Source organism: Centroberyx gerrardi, chromosome 14 (assembly GCF_048128805.1).
Source record: "Centroberyx gerrardi isolate f3 chromosome 14, fCenGer3.hap1.cur.20231027, whole genome shotgun sequence".
In the NCBI taxonomy this organism is placed as follows: domain Eukaryota; kingdom Metazoa; phylum Chordata; class Actinopteri; order Beryciformes; family Berycidae; genus Centroberyx; species Centroberyx gerrardi.
The window spans coordinates 21,837,678-21,851,855 of record NC_136010.1 but is presented as its reverse complement, the minus strand read 5'-3'; the positions used below and the strand labels follow the sequence as shown (position 1 = coordinate 21,851,855).

General features: G+C 41.5%; 1 protein-coding gene across 4 annotated transcripts; it reads left to right on the top strand.

Moving 5' to 3' along the window:
- The first annotated feature begins 1,286 nt into the window (after positions 1-1,286).
- Positions 1,287-12,909, top strand: gdap1l1 (ganglioside induced differentiation associated protein 1-like 1). Of its 4 annotated transcripts, XM_071915525.2 has the most exons (7): positions 1,302-1,481; positions 5,009-5,017; positions 5,098-5,290; positions 8,319-8,492; positions 11,147-11,241; positions 12,288-12,402; positions 12,566-12,909. In XM_071915525.2, exons 1-7 carry the CDS (start codon positions 1,302-1,304, stop codon positions 12,907-12,909), a joined length of 1,110 nt encoding a protein of 369 aa, XP_071771626.1. The 4 variants fall into 4 exon arrangements, with proteins under 4 accessions (XP_071771629.1, XP_071771626.1, XP_071771627.1 ...); XM_071915528.2 differs by lacking the exon at positions 5,009-5,017 and having other exon boundaries at positions 1,287-1,481; XM_071915526.2 differs by lacking the exons at positions 5,009-5,017; positions 8,319-8,492.
- Positions 12,910-14,178: the final 1,269 nt, after the last annotated feature.

The window sequence follows — 14,178 nt, the reverse complement described above, 5'->3', positions numbered from 1 at the left end:
CTTATTATGTCTGTTGAACTCAATAGTAAGTTTAGAGTGACCTTATCATACTTTATGGTATTTTATCTCCTATTGTATTACTATAATGTTCCTATAATATTCTTATAGGGACTTATAGTTTTGCTATAATATTTGTATAGTAGGCTATCCTTGAAAAATGTATTATATGGTATATGGATAGTTATTCTCGTGATGGGAAATACATTAGAATTATAGCCTAATTGCTATAGCCTAGTACAAAAAGCGCCATTTGCTGCTAATTTATCCGCCCATAATGCTGTTTTTATTTTACATTTTATTAAATCTAATCTTTAATCTAACATTTTCTTTATCGGTGGATGTCAGGCCATTAATATTTCACCGCACTTCACTCACGTCGCACCCTCTGCTGGGAAATGTCAGTAATTGCAATATAGCCCTTAGGAACAAAAAAGCAAATAAAATTGCTTTCAGTTCCCCCGTTGTAAACAGTTTGTAGGATATTTGTTTGGAGCAGGCTTATTGAAATACTACTGAGATGCATCTCAATAGTATATCTAATAACCTGTCCTAAAAGAAGTATAGTAGCCTATTCCTATAATACATTTTAGAAGGGTATTATACAAATATCACAGCTATATCTTTAAATATGCAGCTACTAATGTGTGAAACATTATACTACAGAAAATCCTATAATAATAACAAAGCAGAAAAATACCATATGGCACTATTTGGCCATTATAAACTTGGCATTCCTCCTTTTTTCCCCACTTTGTTGTTTAGTGGTAGTACATATACATATAGGCCTGCTGTAGCCTATGTAACCCCGATGCTTTCCAAAAATCTATGAAGCCCAGTCAGCAGAGCCTCTGGCCCACAGCTGGCTGTCCTTACAGGCGGCAGGTTGACCTTCCGCTGAAGCGCACCCTCCCTGCACTCATGTATAGGGGTTTCCACGGCGCATGTTTGTGCGTAGCTTATCATGTGATGTAATACGGCCCCACATTGATTTAATTGCAAGTGCACCAGCATGCTCGAGTAAGTAACTATCTGCATATGGATTAGGCTGTGCGGGGTTTTCATTTTCTTTTTTTCCCTTTTCATTTTGAAGTGAAGCGGATTTCAGCACCGGAGCTGTCCGAAACTGATGCTGCCGCGGTGAATCGATGATGCTCAGTTCGTGGTGCTGAAATCCTTTGCTCTCTCTCTCTCTCTCTCTCTCTCTCTCTCTCTCTCTCTCTCTCTCTCTCTGTCCCTCCCTCCTCCCTCCATCTCTCTCTCTCTCCCTCCCTGGTCCTCTCACACGCACAAAACGCTCTGTCATGGCGTCTTCCAACAATGTTACCCCCACCAACTGTAGCTGGTGGCCCATCTCAGCCATGGATGAAGACGGCAAAATCACAGACGGGGAGGAAAGCGAAGAACCGGCCGCAGAGCCCAAACCTTTCTCCAAAGACAGGCTCGTTTTGTACCACTGGACGCAGTCTTTCAGCTCCCAGAAGGTAAAAAACACACCAGCCTGAAAATGGAGGTGTTTCCACGTCTCCTGCATGTCATACTACAGCATGGAGCTCCCTGTGTTTGTTGTGATCAAAGCATGTTTTTGTGCATGGTTATGGCACAGGCCTCCGGAATATGAATATGATCCTGCAGCTGGGCAGGTCTCCGATTTGAGACATTTAGGAAACCGCTGCAGCATGGGGCTCATTTCCTCGACATATAGCTGAATTGATGATCAATATGCTATTGTCTGTCATGTACCAGTGGATGAATCGCCTTGCATATTTCATAAGCTGTTACCTTTTATGGACGTCTTGGACCTATTTTGTCCCCTTATAGCATTGTGAACGAGGTTACACCTTATGTGGTCTGACACATGACAACCTAAATAATTGATTGAAATGAAGTATCTCTGTGCAAAACAAGCCAAAGGGCAGCTTCCCCCTTTCTTTAGCTGAACCGTATCATATTTTTTTGCATTCTTTATGGGATTTGCCATCTTTTAAGAATACCTTTCATTACCTTGTCAGACAATACACCGTCCCCTTTAAATGGGCAAAGGATAACCAACATGTTGTCTTCAGACTGACTATCAAACCACTGAAAACTCTCAAAATAACCCCATGATTTAAACACACTATGTGCAATATGAGGCTATGAAGCCTTTTTTATGTATATAGCCTACACGATCAACTCGGCTTCACTTCACAAACATCTAGTCTGTGAAAAAGCCTAATATGCATTCTTCCGTTTGTGAAATAATACTTAGTGCTTCCTCAGTTGATCTCTTGCTCACTGACCTCCATCTGTGTCTTGGAGTGGAGTGTACTCTTCATGATGAAACGGTTTTTACTTGTTCTTTTATGTCATACAAAAGTATCGGAGAAATATTCTTGTAATGCAAAGATGCTGAATCCATGCAACACTGTTATGAAACAGATTTCTGCATATGTAATCAAACCGGCTGTAGCTCTATACATTGATTATCAATCGTGACTATACAACTAGGTTTATGAATCGAAGGGAGGCGTTATATTCCTTTCCACTGTAGACCAACAACCTTGAGTTGATGCTCAGTCTCCCCTTGCCATGTGGTAAAGGTTGGGCTTCAGCCTGTCTGTCAGCCATAAGGCTAGATGTTGGCTCACAGCCACTCAAACTGAGCTGCTGATTGGGCCTCTTGTCACTCAGCAGAGGGGTAAACACCAGCTCGCTGTCATCATTATCACCTCAATCCTGGATTTGGACTAGCTGGAGATTTTTACTATCATGTGCGACTGTGCTGTGAAGGAAGAGACAATTGGGTATGTATTTCTTGAAAGATGAAGCTTAGCAACACTGCTGCACTGAATTCCTACAACAATCGTGACTATGTTTATTTCCTAAAATGCTGTATGACATTTGCTGTTATGCAAGCTGAAGCATGCTTTGAACGGCGTTGTGGGGATGGCTTTTATAAGATTAAGAGGTCATGCACTAGATTGCCCACTCCACCAGAATTGTACCAAATGTGTAATATAATACAAATACTTTTAACTTGATTTGTAAAAATTATCCTTCTACATTGAAAGATTGTGGTTTTATGTGTATATTAAGTGGATCTTTTGTGACCTACAAAACACTCTCCCTTTCCCTAAAAGTACTAAAATAAATACTACAGTAAATACTTTTAAGTCGGCCATGAGACATTCAGCAAGTGATAATGATGTAAGAGATATCACCTCTCTAACAGAACAACATGCAGCTCTATCTTTGTGAAGAGACCAGCATCATTAGATGTTCAGGGAATTGTATACAAGTCGGTGTACGCCTCAGCAAGTTTCTGAGAAAAGAAGAGAGCTGTACCGCTGAATTTCCCCTGCACAACCCTTTTCTCTATTTTCATAAAGCCTCATGACTAACTGCTAACTGTGCTCCCAAGGTGTGGAGAGGGGCGTAAATCCACCTGACAGACATGAATGATGCATTGTGAACACAACAGATATGATATGGATAGAGACAGATGGAGCTTGATACTTTAGAGTTACAGCACATTTAGAGGCCAGCTTCACAGATCAATACAGCACCGGCAATCTGAAGGGCTGCAGGTTGGAGATTTACACCTTCAGCACTCCGGCTTGTAAGTTTCTGCTGTTTTAGAGTACAGTATGTCCGGATACCAATAATTATCTGGTCAGTCATATCAGATTTGGTAGAATTCAAGATTTATTATTATGCTAAAATCAGGAGTGAGCCATATGGCACCACTGTGTATTAATTAGCTCCTTGTGAATTCCATTGTAATTACGTATTGACAACAAACATAATGTACAGTTGTAAAGTAACTAACAGTGTTAAATAAGTGCAGTCGATTTTACGCCTCTTCCTGAGAAAATGTCCAGGCCAGGCAGCAGAGCTACTTGGCATTTCTGCTGAGGAGTGACTGAAATTATTATGTAACAAACTGTTGTTGCAACAGTGGTAGCATTGCTAAGGGCTTGACTGAGGGAAACCCAGTGTGTCGTGAAAACTGGGACCTGAAATATTTGACATTTTTATAAAGAAGATGCTGATTTTCGATGCAGACTTCAAAAGCCTTTTCTTCTTTGAAATTGCAATTGCATTCATACATTTCTGCAGAACTATAGGTCCCTCCATGCTGTCCAAACCAGTGGTTGTGCTGTAATTACCATGCTTATGCTACTAAATCATTCTGTGCTTTCACATTTCTTTTATTTCATTACACCATGTCTGGCCATGTAAAGCAAAACTCCCATTTTTTCCTTTTCTCCCCAGTGGCCACAGCACTTTTCACCCTAAGTGTCATCTCCTTTCATTAATCTTATACCCACTAATAGCTCTCCATGGACCTTGGCTTGTCTTTTATACCACTAGTAATGGATCCTGACTGTCTTGCACAGTTTTTGCCCAAACTTTAGCACGCTGTAAACCATCTCATTACTTTGTCAAACCACACAAACAATGTTGCTTAGCCTATATGTTCCACAGCACAAACATAATAGCGCTTTTCTTCCATAAAATACGAGCTTCAGTTTATCCACACTTGTCTCTTTCTCCTCTCTGTACTATCCCTCATGACTCTATTAACCACCCTGCTCTGCTGTAGTAATATTGTAATATTGTACCCCCTTACAACAGAGAATGCCATTTGTGGGTTTTGTTTATGTTTTATGTTCCTATTTTACTTTAAGTATACCTGATAATCAATCACCCTACTGCTTTCCCTGTTATAGCTTTGCAATTCTACTGTGGATAATGTTTTTACTGCTCTTGGATAAAATATCCCACGGTTCACATTTTTCTTATCACTTCTTACATGTCCTCAAACATCAATAATAATATAAAAACATGGTGTGAGTATGTGCAACAAACCCCTTTTTTTGTCTTTATTTGACTTCTGGGGCTTGATTCCCTGGAACAAAGAGGAGGACGCTGGAATATGCATTATATTGTTGTTTTTACTGTCTCATCTTTCCTGCTCATCAGCTAGAAGACGCGATTGTGCTACTGTAAAAAATCTCTAGCCTAGAGAGTATCGGTTGCCAGTTTCAGCATACAGTCTAATCCACCCCCTCAGAAATTAGCCTAACCGTGTTCTTATTTATACTCTCATTGCAGGTACGCCTAGTCATTAATGAGAAGGGGCTAATCTGCGAGGAGAGGGACGTGAGCTTGCCGCTGCAGGAGCACAAGGAGCCCTGGTTCATGAGGTTGAACCTGGGCGAGGAGGTGCCCGTCTTCATCCACGGAGACACCATCGTCAGCGACTACAACCAGATCATAGAATACCTAGAGAAAAACTTTGTGGGAGGTACAGTAATAATGCTGTTGACGTCTTTTCTCTCTTTTCTCTCATACGTAAGTGTAACCGCTGTTTATAAAAGCATGAGTGAAAGGATGGACGGACTAGACAGCGAAAGAGAAAGTCATGCTGCAATTGTCGAGTCTGCAAGGCTGAAGTGCACAAACACTTAGTTGCAAAGACCAGTGGAGGCCATTGAAGGCCATCTGCTGTCATTGTACAGTGTGTGTCAGTGTGTGCTGTACTGTGAAACTCTGTAAGTTGTCGGTGTGTCTTTGCACCAACATCGCCAAGACAAACTCCTGTTCATTCATTATACTTGGCGATTAGATTAGATTAGATGAAACTTTAATGATCCCGTGGGGAAACTGGGTCATTGCAGCGGTGCAGAATAGGATATAAATACGAACAGAAGAAATACTGAAATACTGAATTGAAGTAATTATGACAAAAGAGCATACTGGGGATAATCCAACAAATAAATAAAGCTATAGCACTTTCTTTGACCATTTTACAGGTTAGAAACAGATGTGCGAGTGTGCATCGCATCTTCCTTGACAGATTTAAAGAAGCAATATTTACCACCAGCTACTCACATTGTCAGCTGTACAGATGGAGGAACATATGTACAAAAACGTGTCCAGATGTGAAAATGTGCATTGTGAGCCAGTAAAGTGATTCAAATTCAGGTCGAACAGCCAGAAACGTCACGCTGTACATCAGCATAAGCAAACATGTTAAGATGCCTATACTACAGGGCATTGTGTCTTGGCAGCGTAATTGAATCCTGATCCTGTGAGCTGTATGTATTGTGCTATATCTGTGGGTGACATGTCCTATAGAATCATTAGCGGAGACATTATGGCGTTATGTAATGTCCTGGGAGGCTGGATCCAGGAAAGGCCTGAGGGATGCTGAGAATCGGCCAATAGATGGAGAACTTCCTCTTAGTTTAGTTTGTGCTCACTCATCCGAAGCAGAGACGCTTGATGCTTCGGCTGACTCCTGATTTCAGCAGCAGAAGACACGGTCCACTGGTTGCTCAATAGTAATCAGATATAGGGCAGACAATTGACAGTGGTGTTTGATGTCTATTTCTCACTCAAACCCATTCATTTTAGCCATGTGATACTATGCTGTGTACAGGTAATTGCATTAGTTTGTTTTGGAATAAATTAATATGGACTTGTATTCAAATCGAGACCTGAATACGCAGCAGTAATATCATCCAGCATCCTTCAAAAAGTAATTCACTAGTGAGGATAAGGTTTGCATGTTTTCTCTCTTTATTGTCACATGAATCCACCATATGCTGCTTTTAAAACCAGACCTCAAGCTTGATGTGCTTTTAGCCACAAGTCAATCTGGGGGGATAAGATTTACAGAAATGCTTTTTCTCTGTGTTTAAATCCCTAATGAATCCTGGCAGTGTGAGCTGCAGCTGGCCTGGAAAGTGCAGATGTCTCAGCAAAGAGATTCTTACTCCAGTACATAGGAGCCCAGCGCCGACTCAGGCTGCTTTACCCTGTTGTTGAGATGCAGTGGAGGGCTGTGTGAAAGCCCTCACTTCTAATGGACAATCAGAGAACTGGCTCTGAGGAATTTTTGCCTCATGTGATTTGTTTGTTCTTTTTCTGTCAGAGTTGAATTCTTGGACTGCTGCGTGGCTTTGCACTAGAGCCGACAGAGAATAATGAAACGATCAGTGGCTCTGTCGCTCTTGTATTGTATTTGTGCCACATTCACTCTGAGTGAGCATGGCTGTCTGCAAGAGTCAGACCATAGCGTTGGCTTGTTCTTTGGACTATACAGTGCAGGTTGGAGTGGGCCCTCGGGTGCTGAGGTAGTGATCTAACACATGCACCCCAGCGCTGCAGCAGGCCACCTAGAGGACCACTCCTGGCATGCCCAGGTCGGCCTGCTGGTCCTGGGACTGATTACTCAGCTTCCTGGAGCTCTGCCAGGTGCAGCTCCACCCTCCGCAAACCTCCACATTGGCCCGGCATTGAACATCCTTCAAGCAGCCAACTGACAATCGCTCTTTTGTCAGCGACGCCGTCCCTCTACTTTGCTCAGCTGTGACCTGGCCTGCTGGGCCCTGGACGAAGATAACAGCTCTCTTCGTCGTGTTCTCCACTTGCCTTTCTCTTTCTAAACTCCGATTCTGGGCAGCGGGTCACTGTGGCGAGCGTTGACCTTCCCTTTCAGTGTCGCTGTCAGCCATGCAGCGTGCTTTAACCTAGCCTGCTTGTTGAGTTGTAACACACACGCAGAACGAGGACGGCAAGATATAAAAGCTTGTTTGCTCCGTCAGTAATAACACTTTTTAACCTGGGTCACAGCAGATAGATAGAATAGAACAGGCCAATGGGCAATGGGCCCAGAACGCAACCTAATTAACCCGTGTATTTAATGAAATTATTGTCTTATATTACTGTGTATGTTGTGTTTTTGCTCATCTGGATATCTATCATCTATCATTTTAATGCAAACAAATTTCCTCTCTGTTGATAATAAGGTTTACCTGTACCTGTACCTAGCCTAAACTTTTTTTTTTTATCTTGGCTTTCCTCGCTCCATACAGATTCTCAGGAGCTTGTTATGGTTGAGGAGTTTCCTTTCAGATAGACTCAGTGTTTTTTTCTTTTTAAGACGTCAGGCTTTGTGATATGTGACCAGTGGTGTGTTACAGAGAGGGGGAGGGGTGTGTGTGATCTGTTACTAAGTTACCATGCTGTGTGCCTATCTGATGGCTGAAGCATGGAGCGTTGTGTTATTTTTGGAGTTGTGTAGCTGCAAGCGTGATGAAGGTTGCCTAGGAACCTCAGGTGTTCTGTGAAGTTATGAAGCACTTACAAATACTGTACCAAGAATGCCAGTGTCCAACTTGTCTTTTCATTTTTGGTTACACTTTTTCTTTAATCCATGTATTACTGTTTGTCTGTGTGTTTGTCTTGAGGAGAAAATGCTATTAATGGGTGCTGAGGTACATAAAAAGTGCTTTGTATGTTTTTTTACGTGGGTGTCTTGCCTTCAGAAACGGTGGCCCAGCTGATTCCCGATGCAGGCTCGCCTCTCCACGAGCGCGTGCAGCAGTACCGTCAGCTGCTGGACGGCCTGCCCATGGACGCTTACACACACGGCTGTATCCTCCATCCAGAACTCACCACTGACTCCATGATCCCAAAGTACGCCACCGCAGAAATACGTAGTAAGTGAAGCCAGTTCACCGTATTGTGTGGGCATGATTGTTCAGCATTCTGCACGAATTGCATGAAGAATAGTGGGGATATTGTGTGATGAATTAACACTTTACTTTGTGTTATTATTCAGCCTGAACTTTCTCTCCCTGGAGTGTTTTTCAGTGATGTTTAGAACTGGGATTTGCTCCAAATTAATTGGAGATTGGTCTTTCAATAGTATAAAATCTTTCTTTGTCCATGATAGTTTGCCCTGTCCAACCCGTTGTTCCTATAAAGACCTATAAAATAGTATGATAACCAGCTTGACTTTTCTGGCCTCTCAGAGGAAAACAATGCCAGACCTGAATTACATGAAACTTGTAAGTGGCTGTGACACAGACACGGCTAAAAATTAAAGTGGCTGAATCCAAGCAAGTTTGTATAATAGATAATAATGTGATAATAAATAATCACATTATGAAGTATGCATCATAACGCTGAACTATGCAAATTGTGTTCTTTACATCCCAGTACATCCTCAGGAGTTTCATGGAGTAGAACATGACTAGTCTGTTGATGGGGCATAATGACCAAAACATATGTGACAGTATAGTATTATAGTGTGCATGCATGTTTAACATTGTGAATAGATGCATATACAGTAGGTCTACAGGTACTTGTGGAGTATAGTTAACTCACTAATGATATTACTCTCTTTATGCCCGTTAGCATTACAAAGTTGTTCATTCTGACCAATTACAGTAACACTACAGAGACAGCTAAATATGCCAAATCAACATGGATATCATCATGACAGGCTAACAAAAATACAAAACTGATGTTTAGATTTAGTTGACTGATGAAAGTGTGTGGTTTGGATGGGAATCTATGAGTCTGTACCTCACTAGCGTGTTATTTCCTACTGTAGTTAATTCTTTATTCCTCCTCTGTGTGTATTTATATGGTTAGTGTGTAATTTCAATTCATTTGAGTGTTTTGACCATTTCATTCTTCTGAACAAGCAGTTTGAATAAATGAGGTTCTGCGGTGGGAACAAAAAGAAGACAGGCACCATGACTGCATAACTATTCATCTTTCTCACAGTTTCCACATCAATGGCAAACAAATCCCTACTTTTATGTACACAACCTGATTAACATATTGTGTAAATCGATGCTGTTCAATACCAAAAACCCTTAACGCAGCACCTCACAGTGATGCCAGGTAATCAGCTCCATGGCCCAGCAGCAGATATTAAGCATTTCAGTCTGAACTGCTCTGCTCCCTCCATCAGGTAATGGGTTCGCCCTGTAAATCAAAGCAAAGGGCTCGACTGGCCAAAATTCTGCAGCAGAATTAATTATCCAGGGAAACCATGGTCAGTCTGTGTAATATCTGTTAAATCAACCTGATGGCTTATTTAATTGGAGGGATGCACCAGTGATGTTTATGTGTAATAAGATCCACTAATGTTTTTATGTAAAATCATTTTTCAGAGTATTTTTAAGAACATTGGAACCTTCTACTCTGACTTTTGATCAAATTTTAAACTTCTGGTTTTGAAGATTGTATTAACCCTAAAACATTTTAACATTTCTTATTGCTGTATCTAACTGGCCAAACTCAACAACTTTAAGATATTTCCAGTGCAGCTACAGTGGAGTTTGATATCAGAAAATGTTTCCGCTATCTAAAACATCAACGGTAAACACAGGTTTTGGTGTCAGTCCCTCAGAATCAAGCGAGGACTTCTGTCTAGACTCACCATTTGCACCGAGGTTCAACAATCATACAGGGAGAAATCCATCGTAGAAGAGGAGAGAGACCAATTTCTCCACTGACAGTAGCCTCAATAGACCAGAATGCAGTGCAGTCACAAGATATGTTGTGCTAATGAATAAGGAGTGTGACTCTCTGGAAAAAAAACTCTCTGCTCTCTTGCTATCACTCTCTCCATCTACATGTAAAACAGCTGGATGCAACAAGTCAGGCCTGTTCTCTGGGGGTTGCTGAAAGGAATTCTGGGATATGTAGGAAATCACTAACTGAAGTAGAAGTAGATGAGGCAGGTTGAGGAAAAGTGGGTCCACCAAAAAAGTTAATTGCAACACACACTTAAACACACATAAAATAACTCCTGGAATGCACTGAACATCACAAATTGATGATATGTAACAGTGTAAGAGACTGGAATTTTCCTGGGCTTATGGGCTTGATGTGGTAACCATAGCTACCACAGACTGACAAAATGAGTGTCTCCCTCTGCCCTCAAGGGGGTGTGGAAGAAGCATAGATGAGAATAAGCTCTTTGAATAGTTGGATATTTGCCTCTCTTTGGAGGATTGTGCACATTGGTCCCTTGAGTGCCTGTCCTGTGAAAAATACAGGGACACTGCACTTTGAAAACCAGCCGGAAAGCCATTAAGCGTCTACAATAATAATATCTACAATGAGCTATGTGTGGCAGCATATTATACTTGTAACTACAGCTGTCTGTTGCGCTCACGTACAATATTGAGTGGAAAAATACCATTAATCACAAAATTTTCCTTAAAGTACATTGGATTAGAAAACTATAATCAAAGTGTTCAAGTATCCATTTTATCAAACTGAATATGTTTCTAGATTAAGACATTATGAGACTGAAGTGTGTGTGTGTGTGTGTGTGTGTGTGTGTGTTCAGGACACCTGGCCAATGCTGCATCGGAGCTGATGAAGCTGGACCATGAGGAGCCCCAGTTGACAGAACCATACCTCTCCAAGCAGAAGAAGCTCATGGTGAGTTGAAAGAAAATACAGCATTGAATATAATCCTCATTATATTATAATTCTGTGTGTCTGGGCGAGGCAGCACTTTGTAGGAGCAGAGACCTGTAACAAAGGACTTGTTATTGCGAAGGCTCAATTGGCTCATTTACTTCCTGGAGCTGATTATATTTTGTGATGGACAACTACAAGTCAGACTTGTCCCTAAACGCTGACCCTGGGTCAGATATTGTTTCATTTTACTAATTGTCACGGTTAGTCTTGGACCAGGCAATCTAATCCCAGGTCTGTGGCTAATGAGAAATGTCATACTCAAAAGCCTGCAGCATTTCCCTCTCATAACGCCACTAAAGAGCTAAAAAGGGAAAGTACTATTCTGTGCATATACTAGATCACTGCATAGTACCTTTGCCCTGAATATACTTCATATTCAAATCATATTCTTTTCTCAGCATGGAGAAAAGATCCAACTGTACTAATGCATATTGTTATGCCATTAATGAGCTTTGCTTCACAAGAATTAAAAGATGTGACACAGGATACTGAACAGATAGCACTTGGAGTTACCTCACAGCACCTTGTAATACTGTGGCTACTTTATAATGAAAACATTGTGTGGTTTAACACTGTATTATGTAATGTGAATAGGAATCTATGAGCCAGGGATGAGTGTGTACCCTGCTAGCATGTTTCTTTTTTTTCCCTTTTTGTCCTGCTTGGCTGCACCTTGCTGCATGTTCAGATACTACTCTGCAGCTCAGTCTTTTTTTTTTTTACCATGTTTTATTGTAATGCACTATGGATTATGCAAGGTACTTCAAGTGCTGGAAGTCATAAATGTTTTGTATTAACTGACATTTTATCAGTGAGATGACATGTCAGCTGTCATTTCTCTAATGTAGCTGTTTCCTTGCAGCATTATAGGTTGGCCAGGCATTTGAAGCAAATGTAGTTTGTGTTTAACACCATTATTTTAACATAGAATGATATGAAAATAATATATCAAACTATGCATGGGTCCTGGTTTTGCTTTTGAGATGCAAGTTTTGTGTCCACAGGCAAAAATCTTGGACCATGATAATGTGAACTACCTGAAGAAAATTCTGGGAGAGTTAGCCATGGTTCTAGATCAAGTGGAGGCCGAACTGGAGAAGAGGAAACTGGAGTATCAAGGTATGCACCAATGGCCATTGTACCTTTTCATTACATTTTACATGTTAAGGATTATGTTTTTTAAATCATCATGGCACCATCATGGCACCATCATGGACGCATGTTTCATATATTTCAGACCCAGCCCATGTTACGGTATGGTGTTTTCTTTTTCTCTCGCCAGGTCAAAAATGTGAGTTGTGGCTATGTGGACCTGAATTTACACTAGCTGATATCTGCCTCGGAGCCTTGTTGCACAGGCTCAAGTTCTTGGGACTTTCTAAGAAATACTGGGAGGACGGCAGCCGACCCAACCTGCAGTCCTTTTTTGTGCGTGTGCAAAAACGCTACGCTTTCCGCAAGGTCTTGGGCGACATCCACACGACCCTGCTGTCAGCGGTTCTACCCAACGCATTCCGGATGGTAAAAAAGAAGCCGCCATCCTTCTTTGGGGCCTCTTTTCTCATGGGCTCCCTCGGGGGGATGGGGTACTTTGCCTATTGGTTTTTAAAAAAGAAATACATGTAGTGAATGCCCTCTTGTTGTGTTCAATGTCTGTGTAATTTGTGTGATGTTTCAACTTTTTCTGTAATGTTTTATGACTGCAGGAAAACATATGAATCTATATAGAGAACACTATTACTTACCTGGGTGAACAAAGAATATTAAGAACATTCCATAACAAGGAATTCTTGACAGCACATTTTCTGGTAATCAATGCCTTCATCTAGTTTAATTTCTGGCAACTTGCAGGTCTTGTGTCTAAGGCCTGGAAGTCCTCATTTAGCTTTTGTTGGGGGCGTGCATCAGGTCCAGTTATACTGAAAATCTCAACCTAATGGTCTTCACACATAATGTAGAAGACCCAGACAAAATGTTATGAGGTTGCATCACCATACACAGTAACACCAACAGGGGTTAACTGACCTTTGCATGTCACTATACGGTTGAATTATAGTCATTATTCATACTATTGGCGTTCACCTATTGCTCTTCACTCCTTCATTGACCTGGGGGTTTTCGCAGTAAAACCCCCAGGAGATTCTACATGACAAAATACTTTCTGATAATCGCTGCGCTGCCAGAAACTGCCAGATGAGATGAAGGATGGAGGCAAACGTTCACTAACTGTGCACCCAAAACACAGCAACACACACACGCACACACGCGCGCTCACAGTGACAGGTCATTTAGAGCACTGTAAATTACACAGCACACAGTAAACGCAGCACACACTGCTGCATGGACTCATTGTCACTCTATCTGTCACCGACCAGGAATTCAGATGTTATTGAGGCAACCGGAGCTCGGGTGTTTGAAACGTTACACTTGGCAGAACTGGTAGTAATATTGTAAATTCTGCATCTATGGCACAGCAGTGTTGTGATAGGTCCAGAATGTATTGCATTGCATGGGTTCTTTCTTATTGTGTGAGCGTTTCGTGATGGGTGGACACGGAGGATTTTGTGTCACCCGGAGGCAGAATTTATGATGAGAAGTCACTACCGAACATGAAACCACAAACGTCTAAGTGTTAAGTTTCTCAATGTAACCTTTGAAGCACCTGCACTGTACAGTCAGTATGTTGGAGGTGGTCAGGGGGTCGAGCCGTTCATCCCTCAGCAATACTGAGCAAGGAACCACTGGATTTTGACTGCTGTTTGTCCCTGACTCCTGACAGACGCAAGATTGTTTTTACAGAAGATATTTATAATTACACATTGTTCCATTTATTTTACCACACTGAATTTTTAATGAGCTTAAAGGTGAAACGAGAAGAAAAGCTGACTCATCTGA

What these genes read in the sequence shown, in the direction of transcription:
- gdap1l1 (XM_071915525.2), top strand. Translation starts at nt 1,302, where the DNA reads ATGGCGTCTTCCAACAATGTTACCCCCACCAACTGTAGCTGGTGGCCC. An exon ending in AGAGAAAAACTTTGTGGGAG is followed by an intron (nt 5,291 to 8,318) that starts GTACAGTAATAA and finishes TCTTGCCTTCAG; the next exon opens with AAACGGTGGCCCAGCTGATT. An exon ending in CCAAGCAGAAGAAGCTCATG is followed by an intron (nt 11,242 to 12,287) that starts GTGAGTTGAAAG and finishes TTGTGTCCACAG; the next exon opens with GCAAAAATCTTGGACCATGA.